The 17,510-nt window shown below is 41.6% G+C and overlaps 1 protein-coding gene across 1 annotated transcript in view; it reads right to left on the bottom strand.

Annotated features, from left to right (window-relative positions):
- The window catches only part of LOC137852158 (complement C4-A-like), a 45,876-nt gene extending 42,683 nt beyond the window's left edge, over positions 1-3,193 (bottom strand). The window contains 2 exon segments of the mRNA XM_068673550.1: positions 115-307; positions 3,033-3,193. Coding sequence (XP_068529651.1) covers positions 115-307; positions 3,033-3,097 — 258 coding nt within the window. The 5' untranslated portion in view covers positions 3,098-3,193.
- Between the last annotated feature and the right edge of the window lie 14,317 nt (positions 3,194-17,510).

The raw sequence follows: 17,510 nt of genomic DNA, 5'->3' as shown, positions 1-17,510 counted from the left end.
ATGAAAAGGCACTCTTCCAAAATCTGTTCCAAATAGCAATATGTTTAATGTATTTTATGATTAAGCAATTTATATCTCCAGGTGGTTAAAACATCATTATGATGGTAGACTTACCATCAGTTTTTTAATCTCTTGGTAGTTATTCTCTTGGTTAAGGTTAAAGACGATTCTCTCTGATAGAAGCCGATTTCTCATCTCATCTTTGAAGTATGCGGTAACTTGCAGGGGGCTTTTTGCTCCATGAACTTGAATGGTTATTGTCTCCTCTGTGCCCACATGCACCACATTTGGGGCAGTGATGAGAAATCTAAAACAACATAGAAGTACATTAACCAAAATGATTCTGCATAATACAAAGTCCAGATAATGTGAATTTTATAGAAAGAAAAAAAAAGTGGACTTGTCAGTTCCACTGTCACAAAATAGCTGAGGTTGGAAGGGCCTTGTGGAGATGACCTAGCCCACCACACTTGCTAGTTACAGTATATGTTAAAAGAAGGCATTTTCTCCCTGACTGAACCCCAATTTCTGAATCATCACATTTAAGCCCTACAAAAGATCAACCCTATAGACAGGTGAAAAACAGAACAAAACAACCACAAAAACAACAAAAACACATTCGTATGTCGCAGGGACTGCCTATGTTATTCATAGCCTCCTAGAACCTTTGGAGAAAATTCTACAGACTCAACTTTCTAAAGACAAAAAAAAAACAAACAAACAGCTATGGATTAAGAGCCAATGCATATGAATAGATATTTGTAAGTACATACTTGATACTATGAATTCACATATCTTCATGTACTAGTAGCTATATTATGCCGGGTTATGCTTTAATATGTCAGAAGGTATTAATTTCATATGTAACTGTATGTATGGAATTTCAAGCAGCTGATCTTCCCTTAGATGATATCATTTATGAAAGGCTGGTAATGCAAGACCATGGAAAGTAAGACCACAACCTTAACAAGACTATGGAACAGGTTGAGATTCAGTTTTCTCTCTGTTATTTCCCTTTTTCTTATCTCCATGGTATTACTTAGTAATTATTTTCATGACCTTTAAAATGTAGATCATGACTCTTGACCTCTTTTTTCAAGTACCCTTTACCCACAAAATTTGGACAACTATGGGAAGAGCTATGTATTAATGGCATTAATGGAACATACACGAAGAACAGTTCTGGGCTCAGAACTGTTTTGACAACGATTATTTTGCAGAAGTTTTCTAAAGAGGTAAAAAGTAAATGATTGCACCATTATCAGAATAGCTTGACTGAACTTTCCTTCTTTCTTTTTTCTGTATTTATATATATATATATATATATATATATATATATATATTTTTTTTTTTTTTTTTACCTTTTTAAATTGACATTTCTTCTTTCTTAAGTTTATAAAATGAATGTATATAGCAAGGAGGGATTAAAGGTGATATGATTTTTTCAATAGAAACTAAAATTGCTTCCATATGATTAATGAAATGTATCACATAATGTAAATCTTCACATAAACATAGGAAATTTGAGAAAGAAAAACACAGAGCAAACTTCAATAAACATTAAAAGGTTTTGTCATTTTTACGTGTACATTCATGAAACTACTTTCTAGTATTTCTAGTTTACAATGACTAATGACACTTGTCTTTCAGTTACATCTATCCTTATGCAACACTTGATCCCAATCTTTATTGTTTTCATTTGTTTTCTCTAATTCATTAGTCAGGCAAGACATCTCTGTCCATTCAAATGCTTGAATGATGAGGGGAAATTTTTCACTTTCAGCTGTGTTCATTGTCATTTCTCGCAGACTGAAGGGGATTTGTTCTGAAAGTGCCACTACGCCACCCACTTAGAGTCTGTTGGCTCTAGCAAAAGGGGAGTGAACTTATACACAACACGTCTTCACACAGAGAAAAGAGAATGCAACATTTGCTCACTGCAATAGCCCAAAGAAAATCAGGGATCTTCCAAAGGGTCCTTTTTTTTTTTTTTTTTTTTTTTTTTTTTTTGGCAATACAGTTAGTTATTTAAAAGTTTATCTATGTGATAGCTCAGAGCGGTATGGCTACTAGCCTACACTGCCCACAATCTCAGCTAGCCAGAGAAAAGCCAGCTCTGGTCTCAAAGCATCATGATGATATTTTCTGGCATGATGTTCATTTTAATATACCTAGACCACTCAACACCTTGTTTGTCCCATACCCAATTACCTTGGATTACCCCATTCCCACTAAGATTTTTTTTTACAGAAGACAATGCCTACGCTTTACTGAAGATGAAGCACGCATCCAGATGCATCTCTAGAAGGCAGAAATCTGCTCCTTGATAAAACCACGCAGAAAGAGAAGCATGTGGGGCAGGAGATAACTTCAAGTGTGGTCTGGCATGGAAGGGGAGGAGGGCTTGTCCCATCTGCCCCAGATATATCATCAGAACTCTCCTCTAGCTATAGTAAGTGACTGAATCTACTTGATCCTGGTGGGAACACAGTGACTTCTGTCCCTCTGACCTATGGACCAGTTTGAAGGACCCTTAACATGCTGTATAGGTTTTCTCAAAGAGTTGTATCTATTTCCCCAGAACTAGAAGAACCAGTATCAACATATGCAAATCTACTACAATAAAGAATAAGTACAGAAAAGCCCTGAAGCTCTCCCAGATATGAAACCTTTGATTTCTGTAATGTATTAAATTGATTATAGAAAGGAGTGACTTTTTTTTTTTTTTCCCAAGATTTGCAGATCCTGTAAGTGTCAGAAGCTAAACAAGCAGCAATAGCATTATGAAGATCATACTTCAATAGGACATCTTAAATTATTTTTTACTGGGAGCAGATCTTTCCTGTTGGAAAACAAAAGCACTATCAAGTTTCTTCCTTTTGCAGTTACAGGTTCTCTATTTAAGGTTACATAAACTTTCAGTGTTCCAAGGAACAGGCTTTTTAATTCTCTGCCAAGATCATGAGCATATCCTATTGTCTGTTTCAAGGGATTTCTTAGGAGTGAAAAAGTTAATAATAAAATGTACTTACGATGGTGCTTGCTGTGTATTGGCTAACAGCAAACAAAAGCTTGTCAAAAATACCAGTCTTTCCATTGGAAAACTCTATAACATCTGAAAAAAACAGAGATACCAAAAATCCACCGTCAATGTGTCCTTTGTGTACACTTAGAAAGAAATGGCTGATGGCATACTGCACGTAAGAGCATTACCTATCTTGGTTATTTATTAATAACCTGCAAAGCTGTACAACCAATAGTGACAGACATGTTAATAATGCACAAATTAATAGCTTGGGAGAGAGACATTCTGGATTAGCTAGAATTTTACATTTGGTTATTCATTCATTCTCTTCCCAGCTTCAGTATGGTCACCTTCCAGTAACTAACAATCGTGCAGCATTCCCACAAATACTACCAAGTCAATCCCAAAATCAAACAAGTCACCATGGCTAAAAGAGAGGTTTTAAAGCAATCAAAAATGGGGACAACTGCATGAGGCAGATCCCTTCTCTATGTTATTACTTAACTCCAGGCATCTCTATAGTCCAGCAAAGGTGAGAGAAAGCTCCTTCTGGCTTAGATAGCACAAAAGGAATTGTGGTGGACATCTGCCTGTACAACTCAATCCCATCTGTAGTGCTTAAAGGGAAATCATCTGTTTTAACTTTAGTGGGATTAAAATGGATGTCTCTGAGCTAGTTAGTACAGTTTTCCTTCACGGTCAAGACCAAGGGCTTTCCCAAAAGGTCATTAGACTCCTCTTAGCATAAACATGTAAGATGACACATTAGTGGAAGGCATTCCATCTTCAAAAAATAGACATGCAATGCCTTAAATGCAGAATACTCAAAAACAGGAAAAAATATGTCTGAAATGTAACTGCTTGTGCAAGAACCAGTTTTGATCAAAGCTAAATGAAAGAACAAACTGCAACTCACTTTGTGTCTCATTTTTGCAAGCCTTGGATTGTTGTCTCCCAAACATCATTTTGTTGATTCTTGAAAATGGAAAAATGCCCATCTGATCTTCAGGCAGCTCACATCCCAGAAATGGTCATGTGGCTGCCCTCAAGGTCTGGGGTTAAACTGCACTTTAGTCTACCTCATTTAAGCTGGTGTCTTTAACTATTAGCAACTGAAACCTTAAGGCAGCACACTGTTATTTGTAAGAGGACCTCACCCTCACAGCAAGGTCTGAATGTGTTGTGCTGTGAGGGTGAAAGGACCCTCACCTCACCCCATCCCTCGCCTAGGAGACACCCCTTGCCTTGCTGACATAAGCAGCTCCTCAATTCTGCATTTTCCAGCAAGAGATTTTACAAGAGAAGGAGGCAGGGGAAGAGGAGAAGCTGTAAGGCATCAACAAGGCAGTTCAGTATTTTACCCTGATTGTGCCACAAACATGATAGGTCCCTCTGCGACATACACAGATGGCAAGTGTGGTGGTCATGGAAAGTACCAGTGGCAGTAGCAACAAAAATATTTCTGGCTTCAAACTCAGATCATCAAAAGCTATGCCAAGACACTGAAATTTATCCCATGCAAGGACTGACTTGAAAACAAAACAAAACAAACAACAACAACAAAAGACAATTTAGGACATAGACTTAGGGTAACAGGTATCTACTTATGGTAAGTATCTACTAACAGGTAAAATTATTCCACTTTTGATTAATACTGTAGTTCTTGAGACAAATTATGAAGTTCGTGCAAGAGCACAATGAGAATTGAAATTATATTAGCAGGTGGTAGGAATTGTCCTGCAGTTCAGAGGAGCGAGAATTGTTATGCCCATCAAAAATAAATGTGTAAAATATCATGAAACAAACAAACAAAAAAAAGAATTTAGCTTGTGAAAATGTGAATGATCATATTTTTATTATGGTTGTTTTGTTACTTTCAGAGGTTTAACCTAATTATAAACTGTTGATTCAGGAAGGTCTTCTGACCAAGCCCATCTAGGCTTCTCTGGTCACTAATGTCCCAAAGAGCTGCAGCAAAAAGGAGTCAGATGATCTCCATAAGACTTACTCTTGAAGAACAGAACATGCAGTAATTCAACAGCTAATAAACACAGCAAGGCAAATATAGGACTCTGTCATCACGGAGACCTAAGGCTGTGTGAGAGCTGTGATGAGGAATAAAGGAGACTTTTTAATTCACTCAGCTGACTGCTCCAAAGGGACTTGCTTCTCGTCACCATGCCAATCAATTTATACATAAAATAATGCTATGTTAGAAATGTTACCAGTTATCTCAGACTTTCTGACCATTTTCTAGGAGCCTCTGCTTGACTCTTGTTGGCAGGGAGATACAATGCGCCGATTGTACACGGGGCTTTAGCTGGGACAGCCAAATTTCAGTAGCATAGAAGTGATATCTGAACTGAGCCACAGGAATGGGCTGCAACCTTGGATTGTTCTCAGTATAAAATTAAGAAATGTGGAAATATTTGCTTTATAAGGCTGTGATGTTCACTGATGTTCTGTGACACTGTAAAGACCGTTGGACAGAAACCAATCTAAATGTTTGTTCCACATTTCTTTCGGTTTCTTTCTAGCAAAATGATGCCTTACTAGCCCCATTGCAATAATATTTGGTTGGATTAGCTGAATACTCTCCCAGTATTTAATATAGGAGAAAATTAAACCAGGCCAACAAGTGATACACTCATGGCATTGATAAATTCAGTAGGCTTAATTGAGCTATCCTGCAATGGAAAAATAAAATTTATGTCCCAGATTATTATAATAATAAAGACAGAAAACATTGATTAAGGTGAGCACCGATGAGGGACTGCCATCAGAGTCAGCAATCCTGAAGAAATTAGAGGAAATTGTAATTGTTTCCTGTGCCTTCAAAGTGAGTTCTCCAGTAGCCTTCATCCTCCTCTACTGGCTTCTACTTCCACTCCTTTTAGCTGTCAGCCAGGAGGGAGAAGGTGAGGGAAGGTACTCGAGTGTCCCCTGGGTCCATATTTGTGCTCTATGGGAGATGTTCAGGACATCAGAAACAGGAACTGTTAAACAAAAGTTATTTTCACTTTACTCTCCCTCCCCTCCCTCTCATTCCCACTGCAGTTATGCACGACCACACTGATTCAGTTGTAAGCCAAATATCACAACTTTCTCAGGGCCTCTGGCCTCCCAAACACAAACAGACTGGTAAAGAAGAGCAGAGATTTCCACCACAAAGACAGTCTGTGCTCAAGAAAAGGCAGAGGTTTTGTGGAAGAAGATCTCTAGGGAATATGGTTTCTGTTCTCCCTGGGGAGCGGAAGAGGCTTGTTAACTGCAAAATAAGTACTTCTCATTACTGCATGACCAAAGGGAAAATAAGGAGGGAGGTTATCTTAGAGCAGCAGTAGATGTAGAGTATGGCAAGGCCATTTTCAGGGACAGTTCCACCACTCGGTCTACATGGCTGCCACCCATGGTCAGACATTATTTATTATTATTATTATTATTATTATTATTATTATTATTATTATTATTATTATTATTATTATTATTATTATTAAAAAAAAAACACAAAACAAAACGAAAAAAAAAACACAACATCCTCAAGCTTAGTGGCCTTTCCTTGAGAAACACATTAAGGATGTCTCCCAGTTGAAAAGACACCACTTTGCAGAAGCCTGCAACATGAAGTCAAAGGAAAAGAAACTCTGGGTCACACCAAAATCTCGCTATTGTGCCTGTCTTTATCTGGGAGGTTTCCTTTGTCTGGTCTGGCTTGTTTGTCAGGGGACCGAGGTCTGTTTATACAGCTATACAAATAGCTCTTTGGATTGGCAGTTGTTACGCTCTACCACATATGAACTCACACTGAAACACTTTCATGGATCAATTTTTAAAGGGAACCTTGCAAAAGCTATTTATTTTGCTTTCACTTTTTTTTTTTTTTTTTTTTTCAAATTGGATTTGCACAATTTTGCTTCTCTGTGAGGTATGACTCTTAACATAATTTATTTGAAATTTGTAATTTGTTTGGTCCAAAATATAAACTATATATGTATAAATTATAAACTACTATAATTAAATAAGGATTTTCTCACTCTCTCTCATAAACATAGAAAAGCAAGTGTATACAGTCCCATAATTATTTATACAACTAGTCTTAAAATTCTTTCTGCTTTATTTGTCCTTCATGGGGTTAGTTTAAACGATCATTTCACTGCTTCTCTTGTACCACAAATTCTTCAGACTGACTGGGACTGTAATTTCTATTGTAACACAAAACAGTCCAGTCCAAAGTCATGCTAAAATATAACATAGTAAGATAAAATTAAACTCTCATTTGAAAGCCTCTAACACATCTTATAAAGAGAGACCACAGAAAACTCACCCTAAAATAATTATTCTGCCTGCCCTTTGTCTAAAGGCAAAGTCCTTTCATATTTACTCATCAGGTATGCTATTGATTCTTCTGCTGACCCGGAGTTCAGTTCAGCAGTCTGGGGTTGAGATATGTGCTAGAAGGAACTAGCCAACCTTAACTGGGTGAGATAGACTTGATTTTGAATGTATGCTCTCTGTCCTTTCAGTGGCTTCACCTGGAATACCTTCATCTATAGGTGTTCACCATGTTGTGAGCACCAGCAGTAGTTTTTGTTCTTTGGCTTGAAGTTCTTCCGAAAATCCTTTCCCCCCCTTAATCTGCCTAAATGTTAACAAGACCAAACTCTTCTTTCAGTTTCTGCTCTGTCTGGCAGGAAGGTGCAAAGGACAACTTCACAGAGCACACTTCACAAACCAGTGCTGCAGTGATGCCCTCTTTGCTGCACTACAGAGAACTGTGACAAACACAAAAGGCAATATTTCACTCCTGACATTACAGAAAATTAGATTTTCAAATCCTTTTTCAACAGCAGACCATGAAGTGTGCATCTAATTTGAAAAGCTCCTCTTAACTGCAAGGGTAATTTCTCCCTAGCACCAATGTGAATGGAAATTATTCTTTTTTAATTTACCTAATCTGTCATGAATTAAAAAGTGAATATAGGCTCTAGTTGCTATTGCCATGAAAAATTGGCCTTTTTGCCTACATTTCCTTTAAATGCTCTGCATTTAGCCCTCCTACTTGTGTCTACTGCACTGTATATATATAATGCAGTAGACAAACCCAGGAGGTGTTTCATATATATATATATCATATATATAAATAACCATATATGTATATATATATATATATATATATAAAGTCTCTGTAAAGAGGAAAACCAATGTACCCTAGATTTTGCTGTTCTCACTAAGGACCCTGGATTTTGGGGAGGTTAAACAACCAGCTTACATATCCTGATCTGCAGATTTGGGAGCATACCATGAAACCAAGTAAAGCCAGACATTTTTAAAGGCAGAATTTAGAGAACTAATTTTAAAACATCACTGACCTTCATTCCTTGTGTTTCCTGACCTACTGTTATATTCAAAAATGTTTCATAACAAAAGGAGGAAAAAAAAAAAACAGCACATAACATCCTCAACTACATCTCGTTGGGTGCCTGCCTGTCACCGGCAGTTTCCTTTCATTTGCTCAAATCTGCTAATTAAATCTAAAACATTCACTTCACGCAGTAACCCTGAGAAACACAAGGAACAAGAGCTTCTCTCCTAAGCCTGGGAAAAGGCTCTGCTTCAATCTCCATCTCACCCAAGTCAGCTCAGGCCAACTCCACGCATGGATCAGAAGCTATCCTGCTTATTTCGATCCCTTGGTTTTAAAGTTCAGAGATGAAATTCAAAGAGAAAGGGGGAATGGGGACAGGATACCAGTGTTGTGAGAGTTGTGCTGTTATTGTCAATTAGAATCTGCTCAGTTATTGCACGTTTCAGGGCCAGGAATTCTGGTGCCTCCCCAGGGAGTGGGCAGAGCATCTCCTGTCTTGCTGAAACATAAAATCAGAATGACTTCTGTAGGAGCTCAGGGGGGCAGTTGCTCAGGTGATGCATGCTGATCTCTTCTTTTTGCAGAGACTTACCCATGCAGCTCTGAGACTTACCCATGCAGCTCTGACCCTTTGCAGATATTTGGACCTGCTTCCTGGTATTGTCAGATGGGTATTGCTTGTCTGAGCACAGCCATCACAGCAGAAATCTTCCTTCTTGCCAACACAATTTTACAGAAAAATGCCTCCCACAAAATGATACAGAAAAAGACACTGAAAGGTGGCTTAGGTGCAGCTGGGAATACTGATGTCTTCAGAAGGGGACTGGTTGGATATCCCCAAAGCCCTGCTGTCAACAACTGGGTCAGTAACACCCTGCCCAGATTATGTGGGTTGCACATTGCACCTAGAGATAAAAGATGTAACTGTGACAAGCTGTGAACACAAATGATGTTTGCATTTATTTTGTTAACATATCTTGGAGGGAACCTGGATCTGCCCTTGATAATATGTGAGCAAGTGTCCTGCTACGTATTTTGGGCTCCAAGGGGCAGGCAGGGGGCTCCCTCTGAGCACCAGGCAGCACTTCTGTGCTGGGCGGGCGGCTGAGCACTGGCCCAGGCTGCCCAGAGAGGCTGGGGGGGCTCCTCCTGGGAGAGTGGCACAAGGCGCCTGGATGGGGCCCTGGGAACCCTGCGCTGGATGGTCCTATGTGGAGCCAGGAGCTGGACTTGAAGTGTAACTGAAGCCTGCATGGAAAGGAAACACAACTGCTCTGCAGAATATTCCCATCTCTGTAACATGCCACAGTGTGTGTATAAAAGATCATGTCCCCCTGTAAACAATATTATCTGTGACAGCATTGTGCATCTTCAGTGACAGCATTAACATCTGAAATTTCTGGTTTTTTTTTTGCTACCAGGGCCTTGCTGTGTCCATTTGCAAAGCACTACTTGGTCTGCTGATGGAGCAGAGCCAACATGCTGGAGGAATGTCTGTGTGTGCATACAGAGCCCTGGTGCCATCCAGTGGGCAGATGTGCTGCCCACCATGGAAATAAGTTTTCCTGAAGTGCTGTGAAGATGCCACCCCTGCGTTCAGAGACCCCCTTTTATCCCAAGCCAGGCACTAGGGGTGGCAGGGTTCAGCTCTGGGTTGGTGGGTGCAGGGATGTGTGAGCTGTGTGCCCAAGCTCCATGGCACTCAGTGCAGGTTGTTAAGGATCATTTCTCTTCATCTCAGGAAAGAAGGGATAAACTCCTGCATGCACAAAATAAGAACAAAAAAGAATAACTCCCCTTCCAGAGATGTTGAGGGATTTTTTGAAAGAGCAAAGATCCCATGGCTTGCTGCAGCTGAGCAAATCAAGCTACCAGGGCAACTATGAGAAGTTCCCATGACAGTGTTCCCACATCACCAAATTGAGGAATTTAGAAAAATATTGTTACCAGCAGCTGGCTTCAAGGACAAGGTCTACATGACTGCTAATCACAAAGGGGTTGTTTTCTTGCAGGTGGGGTTGTTTTCTTGTAGTTGTTTATCTGAGTGCTTTTGACCAATAATCTTGTGTGAAATACTATCCACCTCTGTTAAGTTCACTATAAAGGTTAGGCTATTCGGGCAATAAAATGTAGCATGATCTGACCATACTGGTGTCTGTCGTGCTTTTGGCTGTGCTTCCTGCAACAGACACGCACAGGTGGCCCTCTGGCAGTTGAGCATCAAACATGTCATCTTCTGAGACATCCCTGGTGGGATTTGTTTTGGGATGCTGAGATCAGCTCACCACTTGACATCACATTTCCACAGACTTTACTTGACTGCCTCCAAAACCGTCTTGTTTGGACACAAATCCAAGTTTCTGGCCAGCTTTTTGACCTCCTGCCCTGTCTGTCACTTGGAGAGAAAATGCAACAGCAGAAGCTATGGTGTTCAGGATTTTTTATTTTTATTTATTTATTTATTTATTTTTAAATAAAATCAGCATGTCCTTAGTTGGCAGAACAGCTCAGAGCTGGTCAGAAACAACACGCCCTTCCCAGCCGTATCTGCCTCATGGCATTAGACCCCATAAGGCATGATGAAATGCTCTGTGCTGGCCACTACATTCAATGCCAAGAATAGGGCTTATCTCATTTGCATCCTTTCAGAAGTGTGATTGCAGTCAGGATCCTGACCCCACTCCATACCTTACGGACTTTCTGATTTACTGCAACATGCTCGTCTCTTCCCACTCCTTGTGAGTCAAGAGCTTATCTGGGAAAACAGATGCCTTGAAAATGTGGGGCCCCTGTTCTCTGTTCCAGCAAAATTCCACTTATGGGGGACGTGGGGGGATTACTTTAAATCATCATTAAGCTCCCTATATTTCATGGTAGGCAGAGGGCTAGTTTTACAGACACAGACGTTAAAGCACATTAAGGCATTGTGATATAAGGCCGCCTATTTAGGAATGCTAACACCTTTCTGGCACACAGCAATAGGCAGAGAAGGTCCTGGCTCCTCTGCCATAACAAATATCACCGAGGTTAGAAGAACAGAAAGGAAAATACACCTACTAGAGGATATTTATCTTACTTTCATTACTTATTCATCTTTACAGTCTGAAGCTAGCCTTTCTGCCACAGGGGTTATAGTAGAAATAAAGGCTGGCTTAATTGTATTTACAGTGCTCTTAAAGAAAAAATAACTAGGTCTACAACTCAAATACCTGAAAGTGACCTCTCTAAGGAGCCAGACAGGCAGGATGCTCTACATAGAGCAGTGTGAGATCACATAGAAGATAATGTGGATAAGGTGCAGAAGAATGCAGCTCTGAACTTAGCAGAATACTCCTCATGCAAATGCAGGTAAGGAACAAGGCATCCTCCCCTTTACTGCAGATGTTGATGCATTTGAGAGATGTGCTTTGAGCATCTCCCCGTCTGCCTGCAAAGGCAACCCCCAAGCACCATTCCTACAGCTGCATACGCCCCCTGCCATCCCTCCTGTGCTACTTTTTGCCCTTACCAGCAAAAGCAGAAATGCCTCCTGCCAAATCATTTTCCACCACAAAGCCCTCAGTTAAAAGAACCTAAAACTCCTGCACCCAGCCCCAGCTTCTTAGAAAGAAGCACAAAACTTATTCATGGTCAGAGAAAAGAAAATAAAATATTTCCCATGCCTTGGGGTTTAGGGAGCCAGGCAGGCCTTGCTGAGGTCCAAGTTTATATGCAGTTATGCAGTAGAGAAAATACAGACACGGTCAATATATGCAGACCAGTCTGCTCATATACATAATGTGCTTTATTTGGGATAGCTGAAGACTGAGCTACTGGCATAAACTGGTGGAGGGGTGCTGGTGTAAAAAAAGCCCATTATGATTTTTAATGCTCCTTAAAAATGTTTACTTTTTTTTTTTTTTATTTATTTTTATTTTTTATTTTTTTTTTGAGGAGAAGGGATCACTCACAATACAAAAACTCTGGTGGAAAGTCATGAGACAGAAAGGGTAAAATCTGAGACCAGACCTGTGCTTAGATCTCCTCACCCCACTGCTTTCTGCAGTAGGGTGCAAGTGGGGATGCGCTGGCAGGAGCCCTTCAGCAGCTTTGCATCAGGGAGTAGAGAGGAGAGGAGAGGAGAGGAGAGGAGAGGAGAGGAGAGGAGAGGAGAGGAGAGGAGAGGAGAGGAGAGGAGAGGAGAGGAGAGGAGAGGAGAGGAGAGGAGAGAGAGAGGAGAGGAGAGGAGAGGAGAGGAGAGGAGAGGAGAGGAGAGGAGAGGAGAGGAGAGGAGAGGAGAGGAGAGGAGAGGAGAGGAGAGGAGAGGAGAGGAGAGGAGAGGAGAGGAGAGGAGAGGAGAGGAGAGGAGAGGAGAGGAGAGGAGAGGAGAGGGACTGGATCCAGCATCGCCCCACATCCCCCTCCACTTGGAGCAGCGGTGGTCAGAGGTGCCCTACTTCTGGTTTCCTTGGACACCCTGCCGTCAGCACATTTGTCGTCCTGGCCTGTAACCAAAGAAAGACCTGTGCATGAGAGGAACTTGATAGCTCAGAGGGGTTTAGGAGATGCGTGCCTATGTAGGCTTACACTCGTGTGCATGTGCCCGCATGTACCTGTGTGTGCACACGTGCTCATTTTTGGGAGATTTCTGGGGGTCAGCTCGTCAGGGACTGTGCAATTGCTGAAAAGAACAGAAGGTGGCATGTTTTCTGCATTTTCACATGGCAAAAGTGCAGTAAAAGAAATACAGGAAGGAGCTAAAGGAGGAGAAAAAGAGGAAGAAAATAAATAAAGGAATACAGAAGGAAGCAGCCTAGCCCAAACCATACCAATTCTATATGTTTCTGCTGTTAACAATTGCTTTAGCAGTGAAGGCTATTTTTGCCCATCAGTGTAATGAAACACACTGATGCCACGAGAGCTGTTTGCTAGACTGAACAAAAAGCACAGTCAGCTGTGGTGCATTTCATTTCCAGTACTTAAACATTTATGAAAATTGTAAAATTAAAATGTGATTTCCTTTCCTTTCCTTCCTTTCCTTTCCTTTTCCTTTCCTTTCCTTTTCCTTTCCTTTCCTTTCCTTTCCTTTTCCTTTCCTTTCCTTTTCCTTTCCTTTCCCTTTCTTTCCTTTCCTTTCCTTTCCTTTCCTTTCCTTTCCTTTCCTTTCCTTTTCCTTTTCCTTCTTCCTTTCCTTCTTTCCTTTCCTTTCCTTTCCTTTCCCTTTCCTTTCCTTTCCTTTCTCCTTTCCTTTCCTTTCCTTTCTCTTTCCTTCTTTCCTTTCCTTTTCCTTTCCTTTCCTTTTCCTTTCTTTCCTTTCCTTTCCTTTCCTTTCCTTTCCCATCCTGTCCCTGATAGCTTTCCTTTAAAGCACAGCCATTTGAGAGATGGCAACAGGCACACAGGAAAATGAATTTATTTTTGCGAGAAAAGAAGTAAATAAAGTAAATAAACAAAGAAATAAGTTAGAGATGATGACAGAACTATTTGTTCTCACATCATCAGATGAAGGTCTTTCTGAATAGTCAGCCCTGCCTTTGTGAAACTGTTTCCTGCAGTCAAGTGCTTTTAACCTGCCAACATCCTCTTGGCTGGCATACTTCTCTTGAAAGCACATATTTATCTCTCTTTTAGCCATCAATCTATTATAAACCAAACAGATTTGAAACAAGGCTTTGTGACAGAGGCATGAAAAACCTATTGCCACAGAAGCTCCCTTACTCACCAGGCGGGATGTCCTGTCCCTGGCGTCTCAGGCTCACCCGTTCGCTTCAGGAGCAGATGCCCAGCCTGTTTGGTGAGGGACAGGCTGAAGGTTAGGTCTGATGGCAGCAGGGGGACAGTGAGGGCTCAGCTGGACCAAAGAGACCCTTTCCTTCCCAGCTAGGGGTGCCGGGAACCACCAAGTCCCAAGCCCGTGGGCACTCGGTAGTAAAGCTGCTCCTCTGCTGCCCCCTTTGAGGCACCTTGGACCACATCCCACAGCAGGCTGAGCGGCCAGCTTTCCTCATTCCCTGACTGGATTTTATTTTTTACCTTCACCAAATGAAGGAAGCTTAAAATGTCTGGGGACCTGGCAGAAAGGACTCACGTGGCCCAGACGCTGGCAGCATCATGCTGTCCCTGGCCCTCGGAGGCCCGTGCACACTGACTGAGCCTTTCTCTCCACTCGGGGTCATTTCCAGGCTACTGAGCGAGACCACAAACAGCTCGCAGCAGTCACAGAAGGGAGCCAAGAGAGCGGCAGCCCAGAAGGAGGTCTCAAGGACAAAGTTGCCATGGGTAATGCTTTCCTACCCCCGGGCTGTAAGCACTCGGGGATAGGGAAATCCTGCTGCTGCAGCATCTTGATGGAAGGTGGATAGAAGAGGCACTGACACATGGTTTGGAGAAATTCTGTCACTCAACTTCTCTTGTTCTCAGTGCATTCATTTGCCATTTACCACATCTGTCCAGGCATGAGGCATTTGGGGGAAGGGCTGTGCCCCTCCTGAGCATCCTGTAGCAGACCATGACTGAGGAGCACAAGCTGGAAGCAGACCCTGCAGCTGCCAGTCCCAGAGCTGCGACCACTGAAGGCAGCATCTGGAGGATGGTCCTGGTGCCACCAGTGTGATTATTTTTTGGCTTCAGCAGAGCATAGCAAATCAGCCCTCTCGACCCCAAGCACTGGCATGTGTATTCTCAGGTTTTTGCCTTGGGTCCCTGGGATCCCTTCCAGGCAAACACGCCTTTATTTCTGCTTCCCAGATTATAGCACTTCACCCTCCTGATATTGTCTTGAGAAATTACATGAAATGAAAATGTGCATTATCTAATGTAAAAATATGACCAATAATATTTTTTACTATATACATACATATATAAATATTTATTATATACTATATAAAATACACAATATACTAAATATGCCTATACATAAATTTTAATATGTATTACGTAACAAAATCTATATAACATTTATATAGTAATAAAAGCATGTTCTTTGTGTGTATATGTGTTTTTACAGTCATGTTTTGAAGCTAATAATTTTGCTGGAGAATATAAATTCTCAGCTGCTTCATGAGGAGATGAGGGTAAGGCACATTACCATAGCTGACAGCTCCAGATGGGAACTACGGGAGATGCCTAAGGCTGCAAGAGTTTTTTTGAATTATTGGCATCACCCTTGGCAGTTGTAATGTTACAGATGTCCAATGCCTTTCCTGAGGAAACTGAAATTTTCGGGGGGAGAAATACCTTTCCCTAAGCTTCATTCTGAGAGCGAAACTGGACAGGAAAAATCCAAGCTGCAGTGCACCAAGCCAAGGGAGCTCAGACAGAAGTGGTGGCCCTGTTCTCTGACTGCAGTGGTGCTGGGTAGGGAAACCACCACAACCGAGGACATAGTAATGAACCAAGTTGCAGGAGGTGCTCACGTGAACTTCTTCAGGTTAATGTGTGATAACAGAATCTGAATTTCCTGGGCAAGCTCTGTGAGACACTAGTATATAAAAATCCTGACATTAAGAGAAAGCAGCTATTGGATTGCCCGCATTTAGCCTGGCTACAGAAAAGCAAAAGGCAGGTTTGGCCTCTGAAACTCATCTTTTTGGAAAAGGTAGTCTGGTAAAAACCATTTAAATTAGCAGAGACAGTTGTGGTCACACACCACTCTTGGGCTGGTTTAGGTCCCGGAGCACATCCTGCACCTTGGCAGGAACCACTAGTGATGAACCAAGCTTTTCTCAATACCAATCTCAGCATGGAGACCCATAATCTGCAGTAAGAATTACACTCCTCTCTTGCACATCTTCTGTTAGGCAGCTTCTAATGGTTTGTGCCTATTATGACACAGTGCATTAATGTGGTGGGTGGGTGTTTTTGGATGTAGTTGTTCAAGTTCATCCATGTTAGCATCTGAGCAGTGTTTAGGTGAAATGAACATGGTCTGGTATGGCTTCAGCCTCTGGAGTCTTTTAAGATATGACATAACTGAGCACATCCTCTGAGCTAGTGATCAGTCTTATGTTTCTCTCCAGGTGATGCTCTTTGAGGGTGGATCTTTCCCTTACTTTTATGGGGAAGGCCCATTCCTGTTCATCAGGACAAATGTCACCTATGCTAAATTTGCAGAGTGTCTCAAGATCCTGACAAGACTGTGCAAGGTGTGCCACTGATGCTGTGGTCTGTGGCTGCTCAGTGATGCTAGGAGGTGATGGTAGGACACATCCTATGAAGCCAAACTCCTGACTTATCACCATCATTTTGTGCCCAAGGACAGAGCCTCGTGTTGCTGTGAACAATCAGACATATGCTGCTCCAGCATCTGGTTCATGGGTGTGACAATACCGGGGAGCAGTCCCCGTAGGCCACAGAATAGCTTGTTGTATGGAAATCCAAGTCTCTTACCAAGAAATGGAAGAAAAGCCCAGCCACAACTCCATGAGACCCTTCTTTTACAAAATTGGGTATTTATGTTTCTTTCTTGCCACGATCATATAAGGAGCATATTTATAAGGCAAAAACAATCTACAGCAGCACCTTCAAGTGGTGCTCCCACCTCCCTATCCCTAGGTGCTTTATCTCATTCTGTCCAGATCTCATGCCTTCATAGGATATGCACCAGGAAATTGCTATTGACTCATAAATCTGTTTCAAACAGTTCTCAGCAGGAGATCTAGGTAGACATGAGATGCAGGTAAGTCAGCTGTTAGAGACCTAGGGTGCTGAAAAATGAAAACTTTCATTCCCTCTCATCCCAAGAAGAAAAACTTTTTTTTTTTTTTTTGTACTGTCTATTGTCAGTCTCAAACCTGGGACCGAGGACTCTGTCCAATTGTTAAGGCATGAGAGTGGCTTTTCTGGGTGGGGTGATGTGCCCCCATGCCAAGGAGGGGAGTTGCAGGGAAGAGAAAGGAAAGAAGATGAACAGCCTGATCCTTCTCTTGAATTCTCCCAGCTTTTTCTAGCTGGGCCTTACTTAACTGGCTGCTGAAACACACAGATGATTTTAATGGACCTTTCTTCCATGGGTTTCACTCCCCTTTCAGTTTGGCTTACACTTCATCCTGCAGTAAAAAAACTTGCAATTTTTATTTTGTGTCAAGCCAAGGTATTGCCTGCTTCATTTCATTCTTATACACAACACATTTTATTAGGTTG

This window comes from Anas acuta, chromosome 1, assembly GCF_963932015.1.
Source record: "Anas acuta chromosome 1, bAnaAcu1.1, whole genome shotgun sequence".
In the NCBI taxonomy this organism is placed as follows: Eukaryota; Metazoa; Chordata; class Aves; order Anseriformes; family Anatidae; genus Anas; species Anas acuta.
The sequence above is the reverse complement of the archived record's forward strand: the minus strand, read 5'-3'. Positions and strand labels throughout refer to the sequence as shown.